The sequence below is a fragment of the Eutrigla gurnardus genome (assembly GCF_963514095.1).
Source record: "Eutrigla gurnardus genome assembly, chromosome: 21".
Classification (NCBI taxonomy): domain Eukaryota; kingdom Metazoa; phylum Chordata; class Actinopteri; order Perciformes; family Triglidae; genus Eutrigla; species Eutrigla gurnardus.
This window is the reverse complement of record NC_139932.1, coordinates 5,146,963-5,168,961: the sequence shown is the minus strand read 5'-3', so window position 1 is coordinate 5,168,961 and position 21,999 is coordinate 5,146,963. Positions and strand designations below refer to the sequence as shown.

At 40.2% G+C, this 21,999-nt stretch overlaps 1 protein-coding gene across 1 annotated transcript in view; it reads right to left on the bottom strand.

The window, feature by feature from the left end:
• abcc9 (ATP-binding cassette, sub-family C (CFTR/MRP), member 9) overlaps window positions 1–21,999 on the bottom strand; it is a 54,198-nt gene that overhangs the window by 14,556 nt on the left and 17,643 nt on the right. Inside the window, exons 16-32 of the mRNA XM_084039210.1 lie at window positions 20,751–20,858; window positions 15,983–16,055; window positions 12,112–12,217; window positions 10,486–10,524; window positions 8,233–8,271; window positions 6,094–6,195; window positions 5,887–5,971; window positions 5,521–5,601; window positions 4,065–4,202; window positions 3,814–3,939; window positions 3,554–3,653; window positions 3,314–3,387; window positions 2,578–2,748; window positions 1,354–1,511; window positions 927–996; window positions 645–802; window positions 326–418 (exon numbers count right to left, since the gene is read on the bottom strand). Coding sequence (XP_083895336.1) covers window positions 326–418; window positions 645–802; window positions 927–996; window positions 1,354–1,511; window positions 2,578–2,748; window positions 3,314–3,387; window positions 3,554–3,653; window positions 3,814–3,939; window positions 4,065–4,202; window positions 5,521–5,601; window positions 5,887–5,971; window positions 6,094–6,195; window positions 8,233–8,271; window positions 10,486–10,524; window positions 12,112–12,217; window positions 15,983–16,055; window positions 20,751–20,858 — 1,721 coding nt within the window. The remainder of the gene's footprint in view (window positions 1–325; window positions 419–644; window positions 803–926; window positions 997–1,353; window positions 1,512–2,577; window positions 2,749–3,313; window positions 3,388–3,553; window positions 3,654–3,813; window positions 3,940–4,064; window positions 4,203–5,520; window positions 5,602–5,886; window positions 5,972–6,093; window positions 6,196–8,232; window positions 8,272–10,485; window positions 10,525–12,111; window positions 12,218–15,982; window positions 16,056–20,750; window positions 20,859–21,999) is intronic.

The window sequence follows — 21,999 nt, the reverse complement described above, 5'->3', positions numbered from 1 at the left end:
GACCACGCCCCACAGCATCCCCTGCTTTCTGGTCTCTTTGACTCTAAATGGACCAGAATTTACTCACTTAACATCATGCTGGATTGAAGAAGACTTATATAGAGATTACTATTACAACTATAGAGATTGAGACCATAAACTCATGTTTTCAATGTTTACTGAGATGTAACACCCTTCCTGTGAAGTTTAATATCGCCGGTAATAGAAAATACACGTAAATCATAAAGATGCGTTTTTGGTTTGTGTAACCGTTACGGGCAAAAAAAAACAGCTGAAATTTGCCCATGGCAGAAAGGATGTCAGTGCAGTGTATGTGTGTGTGTACCTGAATGCTCTTATAGTGGTGAGACCTTCAGCGGTCTCAGAGAAGTGGCAGAGCAGAGGAAGCTGTGTGGAGTCATCCAGGTCCTGAAGGTCCCTGAGAGAGAGAAATACATGTATGTATGTACATGTACACTTAATGATAACTGTCTGATGCCCTCACTTACTACTAACAGGTCATACTTGTTCAGGGGTTTGCAAAAGTTGCTGTTTCCTCCAACAAAAAGATGCTGTTCACTTCATGTAACGAAATCCTCTTAAATGTGTTTGAATACATAATAAAACAATGCACTTTATTTAGAATAAGGACACTGTGGACTCACTTTGAGGCCACCCGGAAGTACTTCTGGATGAAGTAGAAGGCCACCGCCAGGGGAACCAAGGCGACCAGGAACGCTGGAGTGATGGAGGCTATGACTATGATGGCTGACACACAGAGCAACGTGGATCTCGTCAAGGACTCCAGTGTCGGAGGAATATGCTGAGAGAAAAAGAGAGTGACTCAGATTTGGTTCATGTTTGGCTTCTTCTTTTAGTTTACAGAGGATTGATATGTGGCCTTTTCTGTGCAACAACAAAAGAAGCTCTTGAAATCATCTCCTTACCTGGTCTATGATGTTGGTGTCAGCTGAGAATCTGTTGAGAATCTGACCCAGGGGAGTGATGTCAAAGAATCTGAGGAGTCAAAAACAACGTATGAAATAATACCTAAAACACACATTTAAGTAGGATGTTTTTCTTACACTCTGACCTTTCCTCCTCTCAAAGAAAGACCTCACTAATGTATCTCCTGTACTTAGTGGTTACTTACTAAAAGCATCGGAAAAAGCAGACTCAGCATGTACAGAGACAATGGGGGAGCACACAAACACAAGGACAAGTGCCGTCGCTTAGAGGAAACTCAATAAGAGTTTCCATGGAGACAGCATTCATGTTTGAAGTACTATTCCCCTTTAAAGCTACCTGTGTCAATAATTTGACCCCAACACAAGTGAGAAGACGCAGAACTTCTCGTTGTGTGTGTTTGTGCACCTGATGGGAGCGTGGATGATCTTGTTGAGCAGGTTGTGGTGCAGGTTGGTGGCTGCAGAAAGACCAAGAAACTCCACAGTGAGCGAGGTGATGAGGCATAACGTGATTCCAGCCGCACACAGGATGATAAACACTGTCAGGTAGTAGGAGTCCCGTGACTGTGGGTCGAAAAACACAATTAATCTGGTTAGTATTTATAGTGATATTGTATTTCTCTTCATATCTCTTCTTTCAATATTGTAAATTAACGGGTCAGAAAATAAAGATCATGTAATTGTTTGCTAAATTGGAGTAAATATGAATGTTTTTGGAATGATTTACTCCTATAAAACTCATATTTAAACGTTATTCTCCATATTTGTTTAATTGTATGCTTGCCTGGAGATACATTGTACACTGACTATAAGACTCAGAGGTAAAGTCACAGCTGCTAAACCTGCACAAATAAGACAAAAGAAACCATGTCAATTTCAAAGCACCCAACAGGGTGAACTGTGTTACCAAGCAGATCGCGTCTCACTGCTTCTGTGCTTTCTGCTCCTATTTAAATGACATTTGGCACGAATTGGGCCACTTTCTGTGCAAATGAGTCTCACTGCAAAAAACAGTCCAATTCACAAAGATCAGCGCTAAAAGCCACACAGTTACAGTGAAATGATCAGCTTCTTCACAGACTTGGTGGTAAGTTATTCATTTATTCTGGGATTTGCACTCACAGGATGCAATGATAGCCCCTGTCATGAAATATAAGATTATGAAGAAATGTTTTCTTCCTCCCTCTGAACAAAAAGGGCAAGTTGCACTCAGCTGCAAGAGGTAATGAGTCTGTTGGCTCTGTGATGTCATTAGATCTGTTGTTGAATCAGACGTTGAGCTGTACAGAGCTGTAATGGACAATTCATGAGGGTGCAATCAGCAGACACAATCCACTCTCATCCCTCATTCTGTAGTAAATCCTTTTAATTAATTAGCTGGAAAAGTGATCGACTTTTACTTTCAATTCATGCCAAATTACATTGTTCTTTTCAGGAAACGTCATACATCACAAGTTGACAAATTTAAATGTTGTGGTAAAAAAATATCCATAAAAAAACACCAATAAAGATGCTGCATGTTGCACTGTTATTATTCAATCAAAATATAAATTCCAGAAAGTATAAAGTAAATTCTGGCACTTTCAATCCACAATTATTGGCGTTAAGCCTGTCAGAAATGTGACCATACCTTAATCTCAGTCGTTAATGTCATGTTTGCACTGTTAGACACATCCGTCTGATTGGTCCAGTTGGCCAACCAGTAGTCAATGGCAACAATGACGGAGTGCTTGAGCAGTTTAGAGGACACCATGAGGAAGACCATGAAGAAGCCACCAGAGGACATGTAACACCAGCACACCTGAGGAGAGGGATCACAGCAGATGGATGAATGGACGGCCTTTTCCCCCAAATAGTAACGTCATTGGTACCACAGATTATTGATTAAATCTGCTTGCTCTCCCATTCTGTCTCCTTTTAGATTTGAATTTCATCTCTAGTGTTGGTGATAAAAAAACAGCCACATTTAAGACATAACATGGGTTCTGACAATTTGCAAAAGGCGCAACATTATTATAATCATTATTATCTCACCGACAATTATTATTGTGATTCAAAATCAATCACTAGACCTATATTGAAGATATATACTAATATAATCGTTAGTTACAGCCCTGGTTGGTGGTTGAGTGTGCATAGCAAAAACATTTTAAGTAAAGTAGCATCCAATATCAGTGTGGCTGGGTTGATCTTAAAGGGATAGTTCGGAGTATTCTGATGCTGAAACATACGTCATTTGACCAAAAATCTGAATGTTGGGAAATAAATACACAAGGAACACAACTGGGAAGCTACAGAATTATTAAAAACATAAAAATAATGAATATTATGTATGACGAGCAGCCCTGTGTGAATGGATGGATTACCCTCCATGGGATCTTTGATCTCCTGTTAGTGGTGGTGGACATGTTGTCATCATCTTCCTCCTCCTCTTCTTCTTCTGATCAGACCAAAATCAAGTTTTGCATAGGATGACGATTTATTTAACATAAATATTTTTATTTATTTTTTTACCTTTTCAGTTTGATACAAATGGATAACTGACAGGTACATTTAAGAGTCTGTCATGAAATGTCTCTTTTATTTTAAAGTGGTGAATCCATTACCTTCGTCCTCATCGTCCATTTGGTTCTTGGCCTCTCGTGAGTAGAAAGCTCTCCTCAGTGTTTTCCTCTCTAGTGTTGTCTGACTGTCCTGCTGAACGTCCTACATATAGAAACACTGGTTACTGGTTGACTTACCACTGGCATTGAAAAAACCTCACACAGTCTGAATGTGGACTGCCGGTGGTTATATTTGGATGACATCGAGATGTTACTGGACTTTAAGGTGATGCTGTTATTTGTATATAAGTTGAAGCTGTTACCTTCTCCAGCCCGTGGTCCTGTCTGTTCATCAGGGTCTTCCAGTGATCATAGAGCTCTATGTCATGAGTCTGAATGTCCTTCAGAGTTCCCTCTCTCAGCACAGAACCATCCTTCATTGCTATAATCTGGACATGATGCACAAAAACAGAGGCTGAGGCTCGACAGAAATGAATACGGCTGACTGAATGTGCGAAAGCTGCTGCACATGTTCCTTAGAAAAGCACAGTCCTTTGTTGTTTCAGATTCTCACCCAGTCTGCGTGTATCAGGTACTGCAGTTTATGTGTGACCAGGACCACAGTCCGTTTATCATCCTGCAGGAACTTGAGGATCCCTTCCTGCATCAGGTGATCACTGAGGTGGATGTCCAGCGCTGAGAATGGATCGTCCTATGAGACACAAGACAGAGGATGAGGAGAGCGAGGAAGGTGTACAACACTGGCGTGAAAGAAAACGTGGTAATCCTGGAAGAGAACGCGGGGAACTTGTCTCTTAAACCTGATTTTCCTAGTTTCCTCATTGAGTCTGTTTGTGATCGTACTTAAGGTTCTGATTCAAAGCAAGTTCACCTGAGGTCACACTTGTGTTGGATCTGCCAGATCACAACTCAGCTGTGTCTGCATGTGTCCTCACTTGACACGTCTGACTGGAGAGTAATCCGATATATGCTATGCTGCCAAAACTATTCACTCACCCATCCAAATACCAGGTGTTCCAATCACTTCCATGGCCACAGGTGTATACAAGCAAGCACCAAGGCATGCAGACTTTCTGCAGAGTCAACCACTACAGACCTCCAAACTTCATGTGGCCTTCAGAGTAGCTCAAGAACAGTGTAGAGAGCTTCATGGAATGGGTTTCCATGGCGATCAGCTGTATCTCCACGTCTCTCTTCTGCCTCTGTTAGTTATCATCGGCTAATCGCTGGAGTAATTGGATTTCCTCTAACTGTAAATATTCACTTGATCATATGATGTTGACCTGACTCGTGGACACGTAAATCCCTGTCTTGTTCCCATAATGTCTATCCTGCTGGGTGGGTCGTTGCTATAGCGCGGTAATGGGAGTTCTGCTTGTGATTATTTGATGTATTTTAGGATGATGCATAATTCAATCCTGCGATCAGATATGAGGCGCTCAGGCAGCTGCACATTCACAGTGAAATGACGTTAATTTAAGAAAACATTCCCTCCTCATTATTATACGTTACAGTTTCACAAATGACCACTGCAGACATTACAGAGAGTGATGAGCGTATGAAAGAATGACACTGATAGCTTTTAATGTGGAATGTATGCTTGATAACCAATTAAAGCACGAGGTGGCAACAGGAAACTATGCGACGGCTCGGAAAGATAAACACATGACGGCAGAGCGGAGAGAGTAAACGCAGACGCCTCCTCATCCCAGAGGCCGACGTGTACGACGGGTTGTATCATACAATCAATCGTAAAGAAATGTAAGGGTTCGGATAGGAAGAGAGGGTGTTGCTTAATCTAATTCAGCCATGTATGACGGAACTGTTGTAATACAGAAAGTATCTGATGTTAAAATGTGTTAAGGAATAATAATAATAATAATGGGTGATAGAAATCTGAAAATTGCCCTCGATAAAAACACTCTCCTTGTCTATGAAGACTCCTTTCTTCCGATGTGAAATAGGAAAACAGAGAAACTGTTTGTGTATTTTAGAGCGGATTAGCTCACCAGGAAGACGATGTTGGTGTTCTGGTAGAGAGCTCTGGCAACGCAGATTCTCTGTCTCTGGCCTCCACTCAGGTTGATGCCCTGGATCACAGCAGCACAAAAACATGAGTACAGTGTCAAAACTGGGGCTGTGCAGAATAGTTTAAAGAGAGAATAAAACATCAATCATATCATAAAATATACCTACCAACATTCATTCTATAACCTCAATAGAAGGTTGTTAACACATGTTATTAAATAAAAGAGATATTTGATACAACCATAATCAAAACCAAGTGAAAATCTCACTGGAAGACACTTTATTCCAGTGAGATTTGTATTAAAGCTAGTAATGAACATTAAAGATGAGATTAAACGAGTACACACCCTCTCTCCAATCTCAGTTTGGTCTCCAAATGGCAGCAGGTCGATGTCTGGCTGGAGGGAGCAGGCGTCGATCACGGCCTTATACCTGCAGACATAACATGCCGTCAACACGCTGCCATTTTTATAAGAATCTCTGATTGTACGAGTAAGAGGAGGTGCAGGTGGTTATAAAGCTGTGGGCTGTAATCGTGGGCTGGTTTTGCTTACCTTTGTTTATTGAAAGGGCTGCCAAACGTGATGTTTTCCTCCACTGTAGCGTTGAGCAGCCAGGACCTCTGGGTAGCGTAGGCCACGGAGTATCTGTTCTTGCTGGGTGCATCATGGGAAACAGAGGCAAACAAGTAAGCACTACAAGTCCTGTCTTCATAAAGCTTTCAAGGGACAGGAGTACTGATCTGCATACCGTTGATCTGTTACAGTGTTGTTTACTCTGTTTAGAAGTTTATTTATTTCATAAATAGTGTTTTAACTGGCATGTATTGTGGCAACTAATTAGTGACTGGTAAAAAATTACAAGATGGTGTTTTTCTGACCCCGTTCACTCTGTTTGGCTCATAGGTGAGTCACAGTCTCTTTTTGTTTTTCTATTGTGCACAATTCATTCTTTGTGTTCAAAGACATATTAGTGCCACTGTAGGTAAAACAGAGCTGGAGGAGGGTGGAGCATGCATACCAGTGTCAGTATTATGTTCCACGGTTCTCAATAGAATATAGAACCGTACGGTACGCCATGCATGGTTCAATACACACTTGTGAATTGAGGTATTTTCGGTTTTGCAATAAAATGTCACGTTTATAACTTTAGAATATCAAAGAATATCCTAGTTTTTTAAGGTAAATTTGTGAGTTTATTCTTGTAAATTTGACATTTAAATCTCAGACAATATGCCCACATTTTCTGAGAAATGTACGATTTTAATCTTGGAAATCATCGTTATTATTATTCCCCTCCCCCAGCTGTGTAATTCTTTTCTTTTTTAACCTATAATGACCCTAAGAGACCGTAGTTTTATGTGACAAGCTGTTTAACACAGATATAAAATGGGATGTATCATTTTTTTCTGAGCAGAGAGTGAACTTATAAACAATATAGAAGAAGAAGATTAGAGATATGAATATATTGCACTCTATTACTAAGTTTTTTTAAAAGTTTCATATGTGGCTACCACTTCCATCTATTGCTTGAAAATGTTGCTTAAAACTATTTAGGAGTAAAACTGTAATCAGATCAGTATTCTTGTTCCAATCTGCTTTATAAATGTGACACCCAGACATAAAAAATAAAAAAACGGGACGAGAGGGAGGATTATGTTTTGTAAACTGTCAAACTCCACTGCAACATAAAAACATTTTGTCAGGTATGAGGGATAAATATGGATGATGGATCGGGTTAATGATGAGCTGTAAATCATCAACAAGGTCAGCAGCAGCAAAATCAACGACGACACGAGATACAGCAACACGAACATGACCAAAAACATCAACAAGGACAACAACACAACAACAACCGGAGCACTCTGCTGGGAGTCTGATCTTCGTGGAATTTAGTTCTACTTGTCTGATGTCAATCATAAAGGATTGTTGCACATTTGAGAGAACTAATTACAAACAAACAAATATGCAGTACAAATGTGTGTATGTGGAGCTTTTCTTTTACAACTTCATTGTCCCAAAGACGTGTGGAATGTGTGAAATCACGTATATATTTGGCCCTCCAGACCAAAACTGAGGGTCATGAATGACATGTTGGTTTATTTAGGTTAGGCAAGGACTCCCAGCATTAAAAGCAAAAACTAAACAGGGATCACAGGGCACAAAACCAAGAATCATCTCAATAGGAGAAGAATAGCAACACAACTAGAATGGAAGACAGTCGTTCTTGAACACACACATATTAACTTAATACTGCTGTAGCAGAAAGGTTAGAGGAGCAGGTCTTTGAACATTAGAGATTTGACTGCTGATATACATGGCCCATTACCCGAACCCCTAACCCACCAAGACACTATAACCATTAACTTCTCCAACTGTGGAGTTTTTCAGTAACCAAAATATTATATTGCCTATGAATTATCATTATATTAAATCTAAAACTTCTAGAAAATCTAAAATCTATACTTAAAAGACCAGGAAAACCTCAGAAAAGTATATAATAACTGAAACAACTAGTAAACCAACATAGTCTTTATGTATGTGTCCATTAACAACAGCCTGAAATACTGCAAGAATTTAACTTTCTCCAGAGAGAGAAAAGATGGAAAATGGGGTTAAATTAGGAGGTGGGGGTGAGGTGAAGGAGGGGTCAAAGGGTCACTTCAGGTCTGAAACGGGAAGAAGAACGTCTACCTCCTGATGTCTTCGTCAGACTCCTCTGTCCCTGACCAACTGTCAAAGTCACCGTGTTAGAATGAGTCTACAGCAATCAACGGTGTGTATATTTGTGTTTGAGTGGAAATATGGAATAACAGAGACAGAAGACAGAGAGGGAGACAGCTGAGAGCAATAAGCTGCTTTTCTGTTGAAAGAGACAGGAAACATGGAAAGAGAGGGAGGAAGACAGACAAAGAAAAATGGAGGTGGTGCTCTCATGCCAAACATGTTAGCCTGCCAACTGTTAATCGAATTGACCTTCCCACCCAGAGACGAGCCATGGAAGTGATGCGGTCACTGCCTGTCTGTGATAATTAGGTTTTGTGGCTTCTTCGACACTGTCTCCTATTGTATAAGCACAAAGGTGTTGTTCAGTAGGCCTTTACAGAATGAGGCCCTACAGCATTTTGAAGCTACTTCTCTAACACCTAACCAGGAGGTTGGAGCTGAACTGCAGCTATGGTGGCTTCTGGTAATATTCTTTTGTCAGTGATCAGAAAAATATCAACCCTGATGATTTGCAGGTCAAAAACGTCTCAACGTCCACGTTAAAACTGGACAAAATGTTGTTGAAGAGACAGAATTTAAGATGTTACTGTAAGCTATATTTGTTTTTTCCATACAACATTTTTTGCCATTAAGGGTCTCTACAAAAGACAAGAAGCATGGGATCATGGGAGTTGTTGTCTTCCCCAATACTGCCATCAACTTCTCCTGCTTAGGATTACCTCAGTGTCTCCTCGTCTCCCAAACAAACAGACCCGCTGATTCAAACAGTACACTGAATGAAGCAGTATCACTTTAAAAATGTGTTTCTGTGGCGCTGTTCAGAAAAACACAGGAGATTACTGCTCACACTCTGATGTTACGATATTCCTGTCTATACATCGATACTGAAAACACTGAGTTTCTGAAAATCTTCAACCTGGTCAGTTTTTTATAAAAGCTCCTTGTTGACGAAAGCCCAATACAGAAAAAAGCTACATTTATAAAAATAGACATATACATGTTGACTAGGCCTAAAATATATACTTAAATTAGATCTACCACCGTGCGTGTGTTTTATGAGGTACCTTGATTAAAATTACAACTTTCTCTGGGTTTGAAAATTGTTTGAAAATACATAAATCAACATGTAATAAAAAAAGGTATAATCTTTTCATTAAGGTTACATGTTATACCTTTAAATAAACATATTGAAGTATTAAGTCAGACTTAACTACATCCAATAGAGTTGAGATGAGACAATAGTTAACACTTAAAGGTTGTATCAGCGATTTTGGGCCGAAACATAAATGATCACATTCATCTGTTTTTACCTCCCGATCCGCTAGCTGCCCGCCCCATAAGCAGGCCGTCAAAAAAACGCGTCTCTCTAGGCAGCCTAGGCTCCGAGATCGCACACAAAAACAAATGGTACTACCAACATCTCAAAAGCAAAATAAACAGTGTTCCAACCAATCACGTTCATGAAAATGCGCGTCCATGACCATTTTCAAAACACGGGAGGGAGGGGCTAGCTGGCTCCGTTTGTTTTGGATCTCGCAACGGAAGTGAGGGCAACCAGAATCGCTGATACAACCTTTAAGACAGATGTCTAAAAAATGTGCATTTCAAATCAGATTTAGTCCAGATTTAACCCTCAAAATTCAGCTGATCTATTGAGCAGCAAATGTCTCCCTGGAGTGTTTACCCTCATCACCTCATGTTTGCTGTGTAGGGAGCAGCCCTTAGTAGACGAACACTGAGACAGCACTAGGACCAGATTTAGAGGGGTTAACTCTCCTTCAGGATGAGCTGAAATACTACATCCATCCAGTCAAAGTGTGGTGGCCGTTATCAGACCCTAATGTGGCTCCACATGATACTTTACAGGGGGGTTCTATTTTTCTGATAACTGCACTTTAAGTACTAAAGCATCGACTTTATCTATCTATACTTGTGTGTTTTGCTTAATGTATGACTACAGATATGAATTATAGATGTCTATGTTGCCTTGACTTACCAGCTCAGAACGTACGTATGTAAACGTCTGTGTGGAATCCCAACATTTGAACCTATTCCATCTACTCTGGGTTATTATACTGCTGGCAATACAGGTGATTTAAACTACTTACACTTGATATCAATCAGTGTAAATGAGACAAATGGATGAAAATTAAATATGCAGATGTTTACAGTCTGTGTAAATGATTATGTTTCAGAGAGAAGGGACCAGAGAGAAAGTACCTTATGTTCCCCTCGTGGACCGTCTCATAATCAGGCAGCCTGATACGGCAAGAAGGCAAAGAGGTAAAGAGAAGGAAACCACAGACACACACACGTGTAGTCACATGAGCAGAGGTGCAGATGAGCAAACACACCATACACAGACACACACACACTCTTTTGATACATATATGTATCTATAAACTACAGGTGTTGTGATCTAACAAGTTAAAAGCATGCAATGTCATCAACAAATAAAGCAGAGATGATTCCAGGAAGAAAAACTGTCTCCCCCCCCCCCCCCCAGGATCAGCAGGTAACAGGATCATCATCAGGATCAAACCATCTATGAAAGGATTGTGCCAGTTTTCAACTATGAGTGAAAAAATGCTCAGGTAAATTTGTAAACTGTCTGTTAACTAGCTAGCTAACCTTATTTATTGACAAAATACTATTTGGTTGTATTAGCTAATATTTTCACCAATAGGCAAATTCAGATTGTTTTCCTTGCTCTGGACTCTCACCTCTAATACATACACAAAGGTTGTCTGACACAAACCTGTGAATTTCTACCAATATTTATATCTGATACAGCAGTAATCTCTATTCACTGACAATTTCCTTTTTGCAATCCATCAGAATTAAATGAATTCAGAGTAAATCGCTGCAAGAATATTATCATTTTTGCTGTGTTCCTATCGATATAGTGACTCTAACAAACTGTAATCTGTGCTGTTGTGTGAGAATGTCACTAATTTGACCAATAAACGTGTCTGTTGCAACTGAAAAAGGAATCGTATTCCTTTAAAATCTCATGAAATCTGATTTTCAATGAGGAACGGCTTCAATAATCCAAACAGGCATTTAATCTTCTCATAACCATCAGAGCAGAAAATTAAAATCATACTGAAAGTGTTCATGTAATGCTTCAGTAGACAGACAAATAATTCCTGTCATAATGTCTCAAACCATCTTTCTCCTAAATCTAGCAATCACTTCAAAAAGTCTACTTTGAAAGATATGCTGTATGTAATCACATATCTGATGCATGTAATAAGACAGAAGACAAAAACAGAACACAATGTGTGTTGTTATGTTGTATCATTCACTCTATGATCTCGACACAGAGCTGCATATACCTTGGTAGTAACATGTGAAAGAAAGGACAACAACAGAATTAAGAAAGTTGCAGATGAGAAAAAAAGAGATCACTAAAACCCAACTACCTGGAAGGAATACTGGAAAGAGTTTATGTATAAATAGAGGAAAAAAGAAAACCTTGGTCAACATTGTATAATGAAAAGGTGAAGAGAGCTCCAGTTCCCTGTCGGACAGGGTTGTCTGATGGCAAGCTAGAGTTTAAAACATTCAACATATTGAACACTTAAATTGATAAAACAGCAGAACATTGCTTCGCCCCCATGCTGATACTCCTGTGTGTTTCTCCAAGCTCCATCTACATAACACACTGACTATAAGTACCTCATACAACCCCACTTCAAAAAAGACCAAACTGTGGATTTAAAGATTAACTTTACTTGAATATTTGTCATCTTTTGTCCCCTAATCGTGTCGGGTAAGAATCGACAAGTTCTTGCATATCACGTTAAATATTGTGTTCCATAAAGTGTTGCTGTGGTGTCTTACTTGCTCCAGTAGACTCTTCCATTAATGGTCTGCATCTCACCAAGCATGGCCAGCAGCAGGGAGGATTTCCCACAACCCACCTGGCCCACAATCATAGTCAGCTGACCTGAACAGATAGAAAAGGTTGAGAATGTTATTGTTGGTGTTGTCTTCCAATAAAATAATGAACAATGATACAGTTACTGTACACTTTATGGTGGGGTTTCAGATTGGGTCTCAGATATCAGAGCATAATACAGAATGCTAATACAAATATATTATTATTATAAATTATTCTAATATTTATTGCATTAGAGGTGTGAATCTTTGGCTTCACAGCGATTCTATTCGATTAACGACACAGTAGTTGGCAATTCGATTCAAGGACGTTTTTTTTTGTAACGATTCGATTCGATTCTGTAAACCACGATTAGATTCAGTAACTTATAACCAAAATTCTATATCCATGAAATAAACATGCAATAATGCGAGTGAGACTATCGGTATTCTTCTGAAAGGTGAAAAAATAACATTATTATTCTATAAAAAAGTAGTCCTGCATAATATTTTATGCTGAATACAAAAATGTAATTAAAACATTGCTCAGTTATTTTTAACATTTTCAGTAGACTACATGCTGGCAGGAGAGAGAGTGTCTTAAACGTACTAAAACATTAATCATAAGTAAGAATAACGATTAATCCGATTAAATGCATTTATATCGATTATTGGTGAAGCCAAAACGATTCATTCTATTTATTTATTGTAGCAGATCGATTTATTAGAATCTATAGGACTGACAATCGATTCATCGATTAATCGAATGAATCGTTACACCTCTTTATTGCATGCATGCTTGAAAAAAGAAGAATGCATGACATTTTCATACTTGACACATGGTCGGATTGCCGTGTCTCTGTTATGTGCAACCCCAGACTGTCAGGCGCTGCATTTCCAAGTTCTGCCTTTTGCGTTCCGTAAACTATAATAAAAATAATAGATTTTTGACATTTGTGAATCGATTCAGAATCGTCCACGTCGGCAATCCCAATGCATCTAAGAATCGATTTTTTCCCCACCCCTATGCACCTGGCTGACTAATCCTGATCAGGTTGATGTTATACAACAACACAACACTCACTAACCTCTCTGATAAAAAAAAAAATAATAAGTTTATAGGTTGTTTAGGTGATTCTATTCAAAACCCTTTTCTAGTTTACTTGAAAACCTTGTAACATACTGATAGCCATCAATACATTTACTGCTTTGACATAAAAAATACATAAAACAATTCATCTGTGGCCGTGGCAGGACTGTAAAAACCCCGTCCAATCAAAAAAGGCGGGCCAGAGAAAATAATTGGACGGCCTGCCTGTCCGTCAGTGCTTACTTCCTGTTGCATGCTCTCTGTGGATCTCGAGCCCTCACTAGTGCTTTCTGGGGGGAGCAGCTCTGAAGAGAGGTCTGAACAAAAGAGCGGGACTTTTTTCAATTTGGCGATGCGTTTAATGTCAAAGTTTCTGTGGATTTTGAAAATAATTGACTCCTCCTTTAAAGGAAAACACCACCGCATTTCCATACTGAACTATGTTCTGCTCTGATGTTAGACGAGGTGATACATACCTCCCTCTCCTCTGTGCGTGCACTCAATGGCTCTTGCGCGCACTCCGCGCAGCGCTAATTTGCTAGCATGTAGCTTGTCCCAGTATATTCCTTAGGATCCAAAGGGGGGTGAAGTTAGAAGCGACCAAGCACTTCCACGTTGTCCCTATTTAAATACAGTTACGTGAGTAGTTACACGACCCAAGTTTGGTTACACAAAATGAAACATGCCAATTGTTCTAAGCGGATAACAAGGATAACTATATAGTATGGCGGAATAACAACTGGAAGCACTTCGACGTCGGCGCAGTAATATCATCACTCCGCTCCCCCTCTTACTTCCGTCAATAGAACCTACGTGACCTGCACGACGTCGCCTGCACTACCTGTAGTAGTTTGTGCACAGTTGAGGAAGCATCAGGTTGTAGTAAGATAGTTTGTGAACAATCAAACATCATGGTTATAACGTGCATCGTACAGGGTTGTGAAAACAAGCAGAAGGTATATAGTCCCGTCATGTTTTGAGTGATGATATTACTGCGCCGACGTCGAAGTGCTTCCAGTTGTTATTCCGCCATACTATATAGTTATCCTTGTTATCCGCTTAGAAAAATTGGCATGTTTCATTTTGTGTAACCAAACTTGGGTCGTGTAACTACTCACGTAACCGTATTTAAATAGGGACAACGTGGAAGTGCTTGGTCGCTTCTAACTTCACCCCCCTTTGGATCCTAAGGAATATACTGGGACAAGCTACATGCTAGCAAATTAGCGCTGCGCGGAGTGCGCACAAGAGCCATTGAGTGCACGCACAGAGGAGAGGGAGGTATGTATCACCTCGTCTAAGATCAGAGCAGAACATAGTTCAGTATGGAAATGCGGTGGTGTTTTCCTTTAAGGTAAAAAAAGATCCTTTTTCAACTTCACACACACAAGCTAAGCTCAAGCAGAGCCGTGATATGGGTTCTTAAAAACCAAACACACATACAAACCCATGTAACTCTATCCCTCCAGTGACTTTAAAAGGACTCTAAAATAGTCACTTGAAGACGTGCAGATGACCACACTCAGACTGATTCACACACACGCACAAACATTATCTAGACCAGAACTTGGCAGAACAACGAATCCTGCTTGTCTTAGTAGTAGCTTGACTGGAACAGCAAGCGAGTCACTTCCCAGGGGAGGGCCGAGTGTGCGTATGTGTGTGATATACTACACGGCATATCTGCTGGCAGGCTGCTCAACGTGACCTGGCCTCCTGATACTTAGAATCTCACTGACATTGCTGCAGTGTTACTACTACTCACAGCAGATCTGCACGTTTCATTCACATTTTAACAGTGTTCTTACAGCTGGAACTTCCCCCAGTGACGGAGAAGAAACTGAATGAAGAGAATTACCTCTGAATTACGAAAACATAATACAACAGAGAGCATGGTCACACAAAACAAATTCAAAAGGAAGCAGGGATCCTCATAATGGAAGTCTTTAACTTCTCGGCAACATAGAGATGACGTGTGTCCTAAGAGCCGGATTTTGAACGAGGTTCATTCACTGAATCTTTGGAATTGGGTGTCGGCAGCAAATGAGTCGCCTCTTTGTCAAATGTATAAAGTTTTCATTTCGTTGTCTGTCCCACTGTAGCGGAAACAGAACCACCACCGTGAGAACTGCTAGCTGTCTCTGCGTCTAGTCATAGCTCACTTGCTGAATCGAAGGCTGGTACCGGCAGGTTTTGAACCAATCCCACTCAGTAGGCCAACTCGGACCGGAATATCAACCATCCCATGAACTCAGTTTTTGCCGACCGAGTGCTGCAATCAACCGAAAACATAAGCCATTGTGATGTTTTAATGCAGTCAATGAAGCGGTGAATATGTCTTTGTAATGTCGGTTATTCCATCTCTAGGTAACACCAGAATAGTGATATAGCTAACTCCTCCTTTTGGCTAAATGATGGAGTTAACAGATGTTCAGGGAGGTTACATTACGTTACTTTATTATACGTTCAGGCTCTATTCAGTTACAAACAGTATTGGGCAAAAAGTAAAACGTTATTATGATGTGTTCAAATGGAATCATGTAAAATGAAGTTTATGTCGGCATTACTTGCATTAATTTTAAATCAAAATCTCTGGATTTTATGCAAATGTTACTGGATTAGGTGGCATTACTGATTCTTTATTTTATATGAATTCAAATTCTGAAATAATAATAGTGAATTACTGAATCCAAGTCTGCTTGTCAGCGGTTTACTGTCACGGTCTGATGGAATAGTTAGTCTTACCTGTGGGGATGCGGATGTTGATGTCTGACAGTGTGGACAGGTTACCTCCCCAGGTGAAGAATCCATTGCTCACCTAAACAAAAGAGATAAGATATGACTTAAAAGATACAATAAACTACCAACCACGTGGGTTCATTTATTCGTTGCAGTGGATGTCTCACTCATTATTCAACACATGACAACCTGCTGTCTTCCTGTTATGGAGTAGACCCACCAGAGCACAGCACATGACCCATTTAGTGTCCTGACCCAGAGTTTAAGAAACCCGAACATTGAGTTCGTTGGTGTGAAAGCTGCTGTGATAACTGTATTACGCAATGAGTCCGAGGACACACACTGGGATCATGGTATGTGGGACTGATGACAAACGTCATCCTGTGACACACTTTCTCAGGTTCTGGAGAGTTCATGAGAATGTACGCTGAGAAATAAAATGTTACACAAGAGGAACAGGTGCTGGAGTTTGGTTATTTATTGATTTCGAGTTCATTGTATTTGTTTACTTTTTCATTCCAATTGTTTGTTCTATGATTGAAATAAATCTATCTAATGTAATAATTGTTCAGGCTCACTGGTGTGGTTTACTTGGCCATCTAAATCCCTTGTTCTGTGTGGTAAATATTTAAATAAATCAGCCAATTATATAACACATTATACTTCAAAAACTTTACTTGAACTACTGTTTGATTTCTGTCTTCTGCGTTGCTTCCAAACTGCTGTCTCAACAACAAAAAGTAAACGTAAGGAAGGAAGGAATCTACTGAGAAAGCTTGTTTGACATCCAAAGGATGTAAACAAATCTAAACTTTGACGTGCCAACTTTTTCTGTTACAATAAGAAAGGCAACTGTAAGTAAATATTTGGACAAAACCTTGTCATTTTCCAGCAATATGTAATTTTCTAGTGGAAAAAAGTAGGAAGAATTGAGAGTTTTAGCAAAAAAAAAAAGCCATTTTGTCCTCTCTTTGAAAGCTTTATCGAAGGCAACTGGACTTGCTTTAGGTTTTTGAATACGTTTCACCACCAAGAGGCTTCGTCAGATCTAACTGACTCGTGAAATGACTCTCCTGTATGGTTGTTAATACTGTGAAAGGCATGCGACTCCTGGACCCTCCCAGTCCTCAAGTGAAACTTCAGTCAGTAGCACTTTGGGGGAGGAAGTGGGTAAAACAGCAGCATGTCAATGGCTTGATGCTTCTCCAGTTGTTAGGCAGGTGACTACTTCCTTCTCATAGCTGCTGGAAGGATCTGGCCTGAGGCTTTCATAGGTGACCATGTCACTGAAGGAACGAGTCACCCTGGACTGCTATTCCGTTGTGTTTAGCACCACTGTGCATCTTCCTTTGTCAGCCGGGATGACCTCATGACAGAAATAACAGCTCCATATGCAATAAACAACGTATATAGCCAACCATCTACATCAGCTTGTCACGGCATTACATGCAGGGAAAGAGATCACTGTCCAACAGCAGAGCACCATGTATATTATCCCTGTCCAGTGATCTATCACCCCACTTCCTGCTAGGACTCTGTTTACATTCCTCCCATCTGTTGCATTTATTTGTTTATTTTATGTTTATTTTATCAGACAATCCCCCAGTCTGTCCTCCACTGCTCACAGATCTCCGATGGCATCTTAGAGATCAAAACATCTCTGTTCCTTTGTAAGCAAATAGTCAATAGGAAGTCATATTTCAATTTGTTTTTAGTGGTTTGGACATTGGGGGTGAGAAGGAGATGACATAACATTAAAATCAGTATCACATCACATACTCCACATAGTCTATAATCATAATTTACAAGTTCCCTGAGGACAGGTACCTGTTGCCAGCATTATTCTTAAATCAGATTGGTGTCATGGCTACTGAGAAAGAGATTCTTTCAAAAGCAGAATGCAGTGCAAAAAGGGAAAGAACAGATCCTATCAAAAAGAAAACAGAGAGGGAGAGAGAGCGGAAGTGGAGAGGAGATATGTAATATCGGGAGTGAAACAATAAAAGTCATTTATAAATATGGGGTTACATGAGGGGTCACAGCTGTATAATGAAAGAATGATTATTTAAAACAAAATGTAAGAATCTGCAGGAAATGGTCCCGAACAGTAATGTTCACAAGCTACTGTTAATACCACACCTTTTCACGTTTCACAAGGAAAAATTAAACCAAACCTCATCCTATTTCACACATTATTAAAAAAAAAACATTTTAAACCTGCATGGTGACGATTGAGACTTATCTTCCTACAATTAAAATGGAAAAAAACATTTCCAGAGTTATATCTGCACAAGGACAGAGACATCATTCAGTGTCTGCAGAAAAAAAGCTTGAAATGACAAAATGTTGAATTTGGGATGCCACATATACAACAGATGAGCTGAGAGGCCCTAAGTTAATGAGTTGTACATCTAAAAGCAACTATAACGATATACTATAACTATGACCGACTATCTAAACCTGCCTTGGATTCCAGTCATCACACTAAAGTTTGTAAAAGCCTGTGCATGATGACCACATCAGCTTGCATGATTCATTTTACATTGTGCCAATGTAGTAGTGCAGTTTTTTCTGGTTTGGGCAGAGCATCTTAGTTCCAATGAAGACAAATCTACAGCATACAATATTCGTTTAGATAGTCTTGTGCCTGTCACAAACTTTTAGGGAATGGACCTTCCATTGCTTTTCAGCCTTTTGAGCATGTTGAATCAGCGACCGGGCCCATCGGTAAGAGAAATCACTCTGATTGGCTGCTCAGATTTAGCAAATCGGTGCAGTAAAAGAGAAGTGAGGAAACGAAGCAACGACTACAGTCAAGAGGGTGAACGTTGCTTTGTTTCATGTATCATTGCAGCGCCTTGTATCTCCGCAGTCGTAGGCCGTTTATAGACGGCCGCCACCTGCTGGGATGAAGAGTTACTTCCTCTCACGCAGCTGGAGAACGCGCGTGCCAGTTGGCCATGGGCTGGAGTCGGTGCGTTGTGTTCAAGAGCAGCTTATTGGCCATGACACATGCGACACACGCAGCAACGTTCATCGCCTCTATGATGTTACTTATGCTGTGTCTTGGGATTTGTGACATTGTGCTATGTAAATAAAACTGACTTGAGCTTTCCCGTTTCGTGCCAAAAACAGGAAACTTGAGCGTCAGGAAACTTGAGCGACAGTAAACTTGAGCGACAGGAAACTTGAGCGACACCTTTGGGATGAACCAGACAAGTGGCAGATGTCATTGCAGTTTATTAAAACCCAAGATTCCGGGGTAGCCACATGCTTTTGCCCATCTAACTTATAAGAAAAGTCATTTTATTATTATTAAAACTTAAAATGACTATCCGATAAATCCTAGCCTGACACCAATGCCTGTGTTTAGTGAGGAAAACCCTGCTCTCTCTATCTCCGTCTCTCTCTAATTAGAGGACCACCGTCTGCTCGGCAGTATCACTCCGCAGGGATGAGACCGGAAGAGCAGCCTTCACGGAGGGGCTGAGAAAATGTTGGACACATTCACAAGGCCCTTTAAGGGGCAACAAATTCTCGTGTGAATCCTACACTTCCTGAGGAGACCGAGCGCACACACACACATGACATGTATGATTCCACGCACCCAGAAATGACCCATGGATGTACAAACAGTGAGGATACGAAACAGCTGTTGGTAGAGCTGAATCAATGATGGTATCAGGGAGAAGCTACGTGTCTGTGTGTGTGTGTGTGTGTGAGCCCCTCATATAATTAAAACACTAAATACAGAAAGATCAGTAGAGCGACTGATAGAGAGACTTTAAACATCTCTTATTCACTTGTTCTACAGACATCTGAATCTGTGGTCGTCAGCCTTATTTTAACGCTGTTGAACAGCAGGTTTACATGACTTGGCCCGCGTATTTATATGTGCCTTTTAATAGTGATCTAGTTGCAGCAAAGATAATGCGCTTCATCTTAAGGTGTTTTGACTTTATTGTCTATTATCTAAGATTGCAGTTTGTCATGTCTGGGCTTCTTATTTTTTTCGGTCAATAAAAAAAATCATTAAAATAGCAGCAAATCATGTACAATTTTTACTTATATAGAAAAAAAGTGAAAATACATGTTCCCCATTTTACTTTATTCCTCAACATTGTCTTTATCATTGTCTTCTTACACAACTTCCGGGTGCATTGGAACATAACATGTTGGTGAAAATCAATTTAAACAAACTGGCTCCTTTATAAACATTCTTTTTTTTAAATAACAAATAAAAGAGATGAGCCCTTGTAAATGTAATTATAATAACAATCTATTTCTGTTAACTGCCCCCTGTTCTTTCTATCAAACTGGCAGCCAGATCCTCTGAAGGCTCCTCCCCAAGGTCTCCTTAAACGTTCATTAAGACAGGCCATAAATGTGCCAGGCAGCAGTTGGAAAGATGAGTTCATGGGTCCTGAATGTGCCTCCTCTAATCTCTCAGGGTGAGGCTTATGCACGTACAAAAATCTGGACCTTAATCGTTATGACATCAAGACAAAGTTTCTACTGTTGCTTTTATAGAGCTCGCTCTGCCTCTCCAGTCTGATCACCTCTGACACCATCGATCACCTGATTTACTTTCAAAGCATATAACATAAAGAAATGCAACACTGCAGACTGTCCTGCTAACGGGGAATCCTTTTCTTAATCCTTCACAGAATATTTAAAAGAACCTTCGGTCCTTGGTGTCTTTAATAGTTCATATTCTTTTCTGCCCTAACCCTGCATGCACCACACTCCCCAACACGTGAACTTTGACCCTGACCTTTACAGCCACATCCTCCGTCTCCGTGGGTCTCATGTGCCGCCTGGTCGGCTGCTCGTAGTTGTCCATCTGGTAGCGCATTGGCTGCTTCCTGTTGATGGCTTTAGTCTAGAGGGGGGTATTAAAAGAGAAAGATTTGAAGTTAGCATGAGTTTGGTTTAGTTCCTTGGGGAGAAGAAGAAGAAGTGTGGGGGGTTCCCTCCCATATAAACCAAGAGGATGTTGCCCCAAAGGGTTCAATCTCACTGCAACCCTGTTCTTCCTATCACACTACAGTAAACATACAAGTATACATACATCAGGGCTCTGCATGTCATGTCAAGGCCTGCTATCTTTGTACAAATATCACGTAGCTTTTCATCATTTAACTCCTGAAGCATGTATCTGAGGAAGTAGCCGGGATGTGATATAATGACTGCTTTTCTGGAGCACTGATGCACGTTAATGCTGGAGCATGGGACAGTGGAGAAGCCAGAGTAGACACTCCTGTTTGTAGTGATGTAAGGTTGAATAGAAAACAATGGTGGGTTCTGATGCATTGCAGCATAGAGGCTGCAATTACATCAACAAACAGCATGCAATAAGTCGTAGGGCTAATGTTAATAAACAAAATATAAATCATCATCTAGGGAGCATCAATATTCTTTGAAGAATTTATGGCCACTTTCCAACAGATTTTAATGGCCGTGGCCTGATGGGACTGTAAAGGAAATATCAGGTGGTAACTGAAGACATTCTCAATAATAACAATTCTCATTAATAATCATTGATTACATCTTTCTGTGGCCGGTAGTCACAATTTGCCAAAGAATCAAACAGCTGCAGCTTTATGTAGACATTGCATGGCAGCCCACCGCAGGTCACATGTTCCTCAAATTCTTTTCAAACTTTTCAAGCTACAAGGTCAAAGAGCTGGTCATGGGGAAATGTTCACCTGACTTGGGAGCTAGATGAAAGCACAAACTCAACAAGAATCATCCTCTGGAGACCATGAATATTCATCTGTTGTCAAGATACAACAACCTGACAGATATTAATAGGCACAAAAGGCAAATATGTTATATATCAACCACTACAGAGGTTCAACCTGCCCAGTACATGAAACCTTTCCTTGGAAGGTTCTTCTAGAAAACAGGAAGAGGTGCATTTATTATTTAGTAGTCAGTATTAACAGCTGAGCAGAGGAAACATTAGGTTACAGAAAGTCACATTACTTGTTTGATTGGTTTATGGAAAATATGTCCAATAA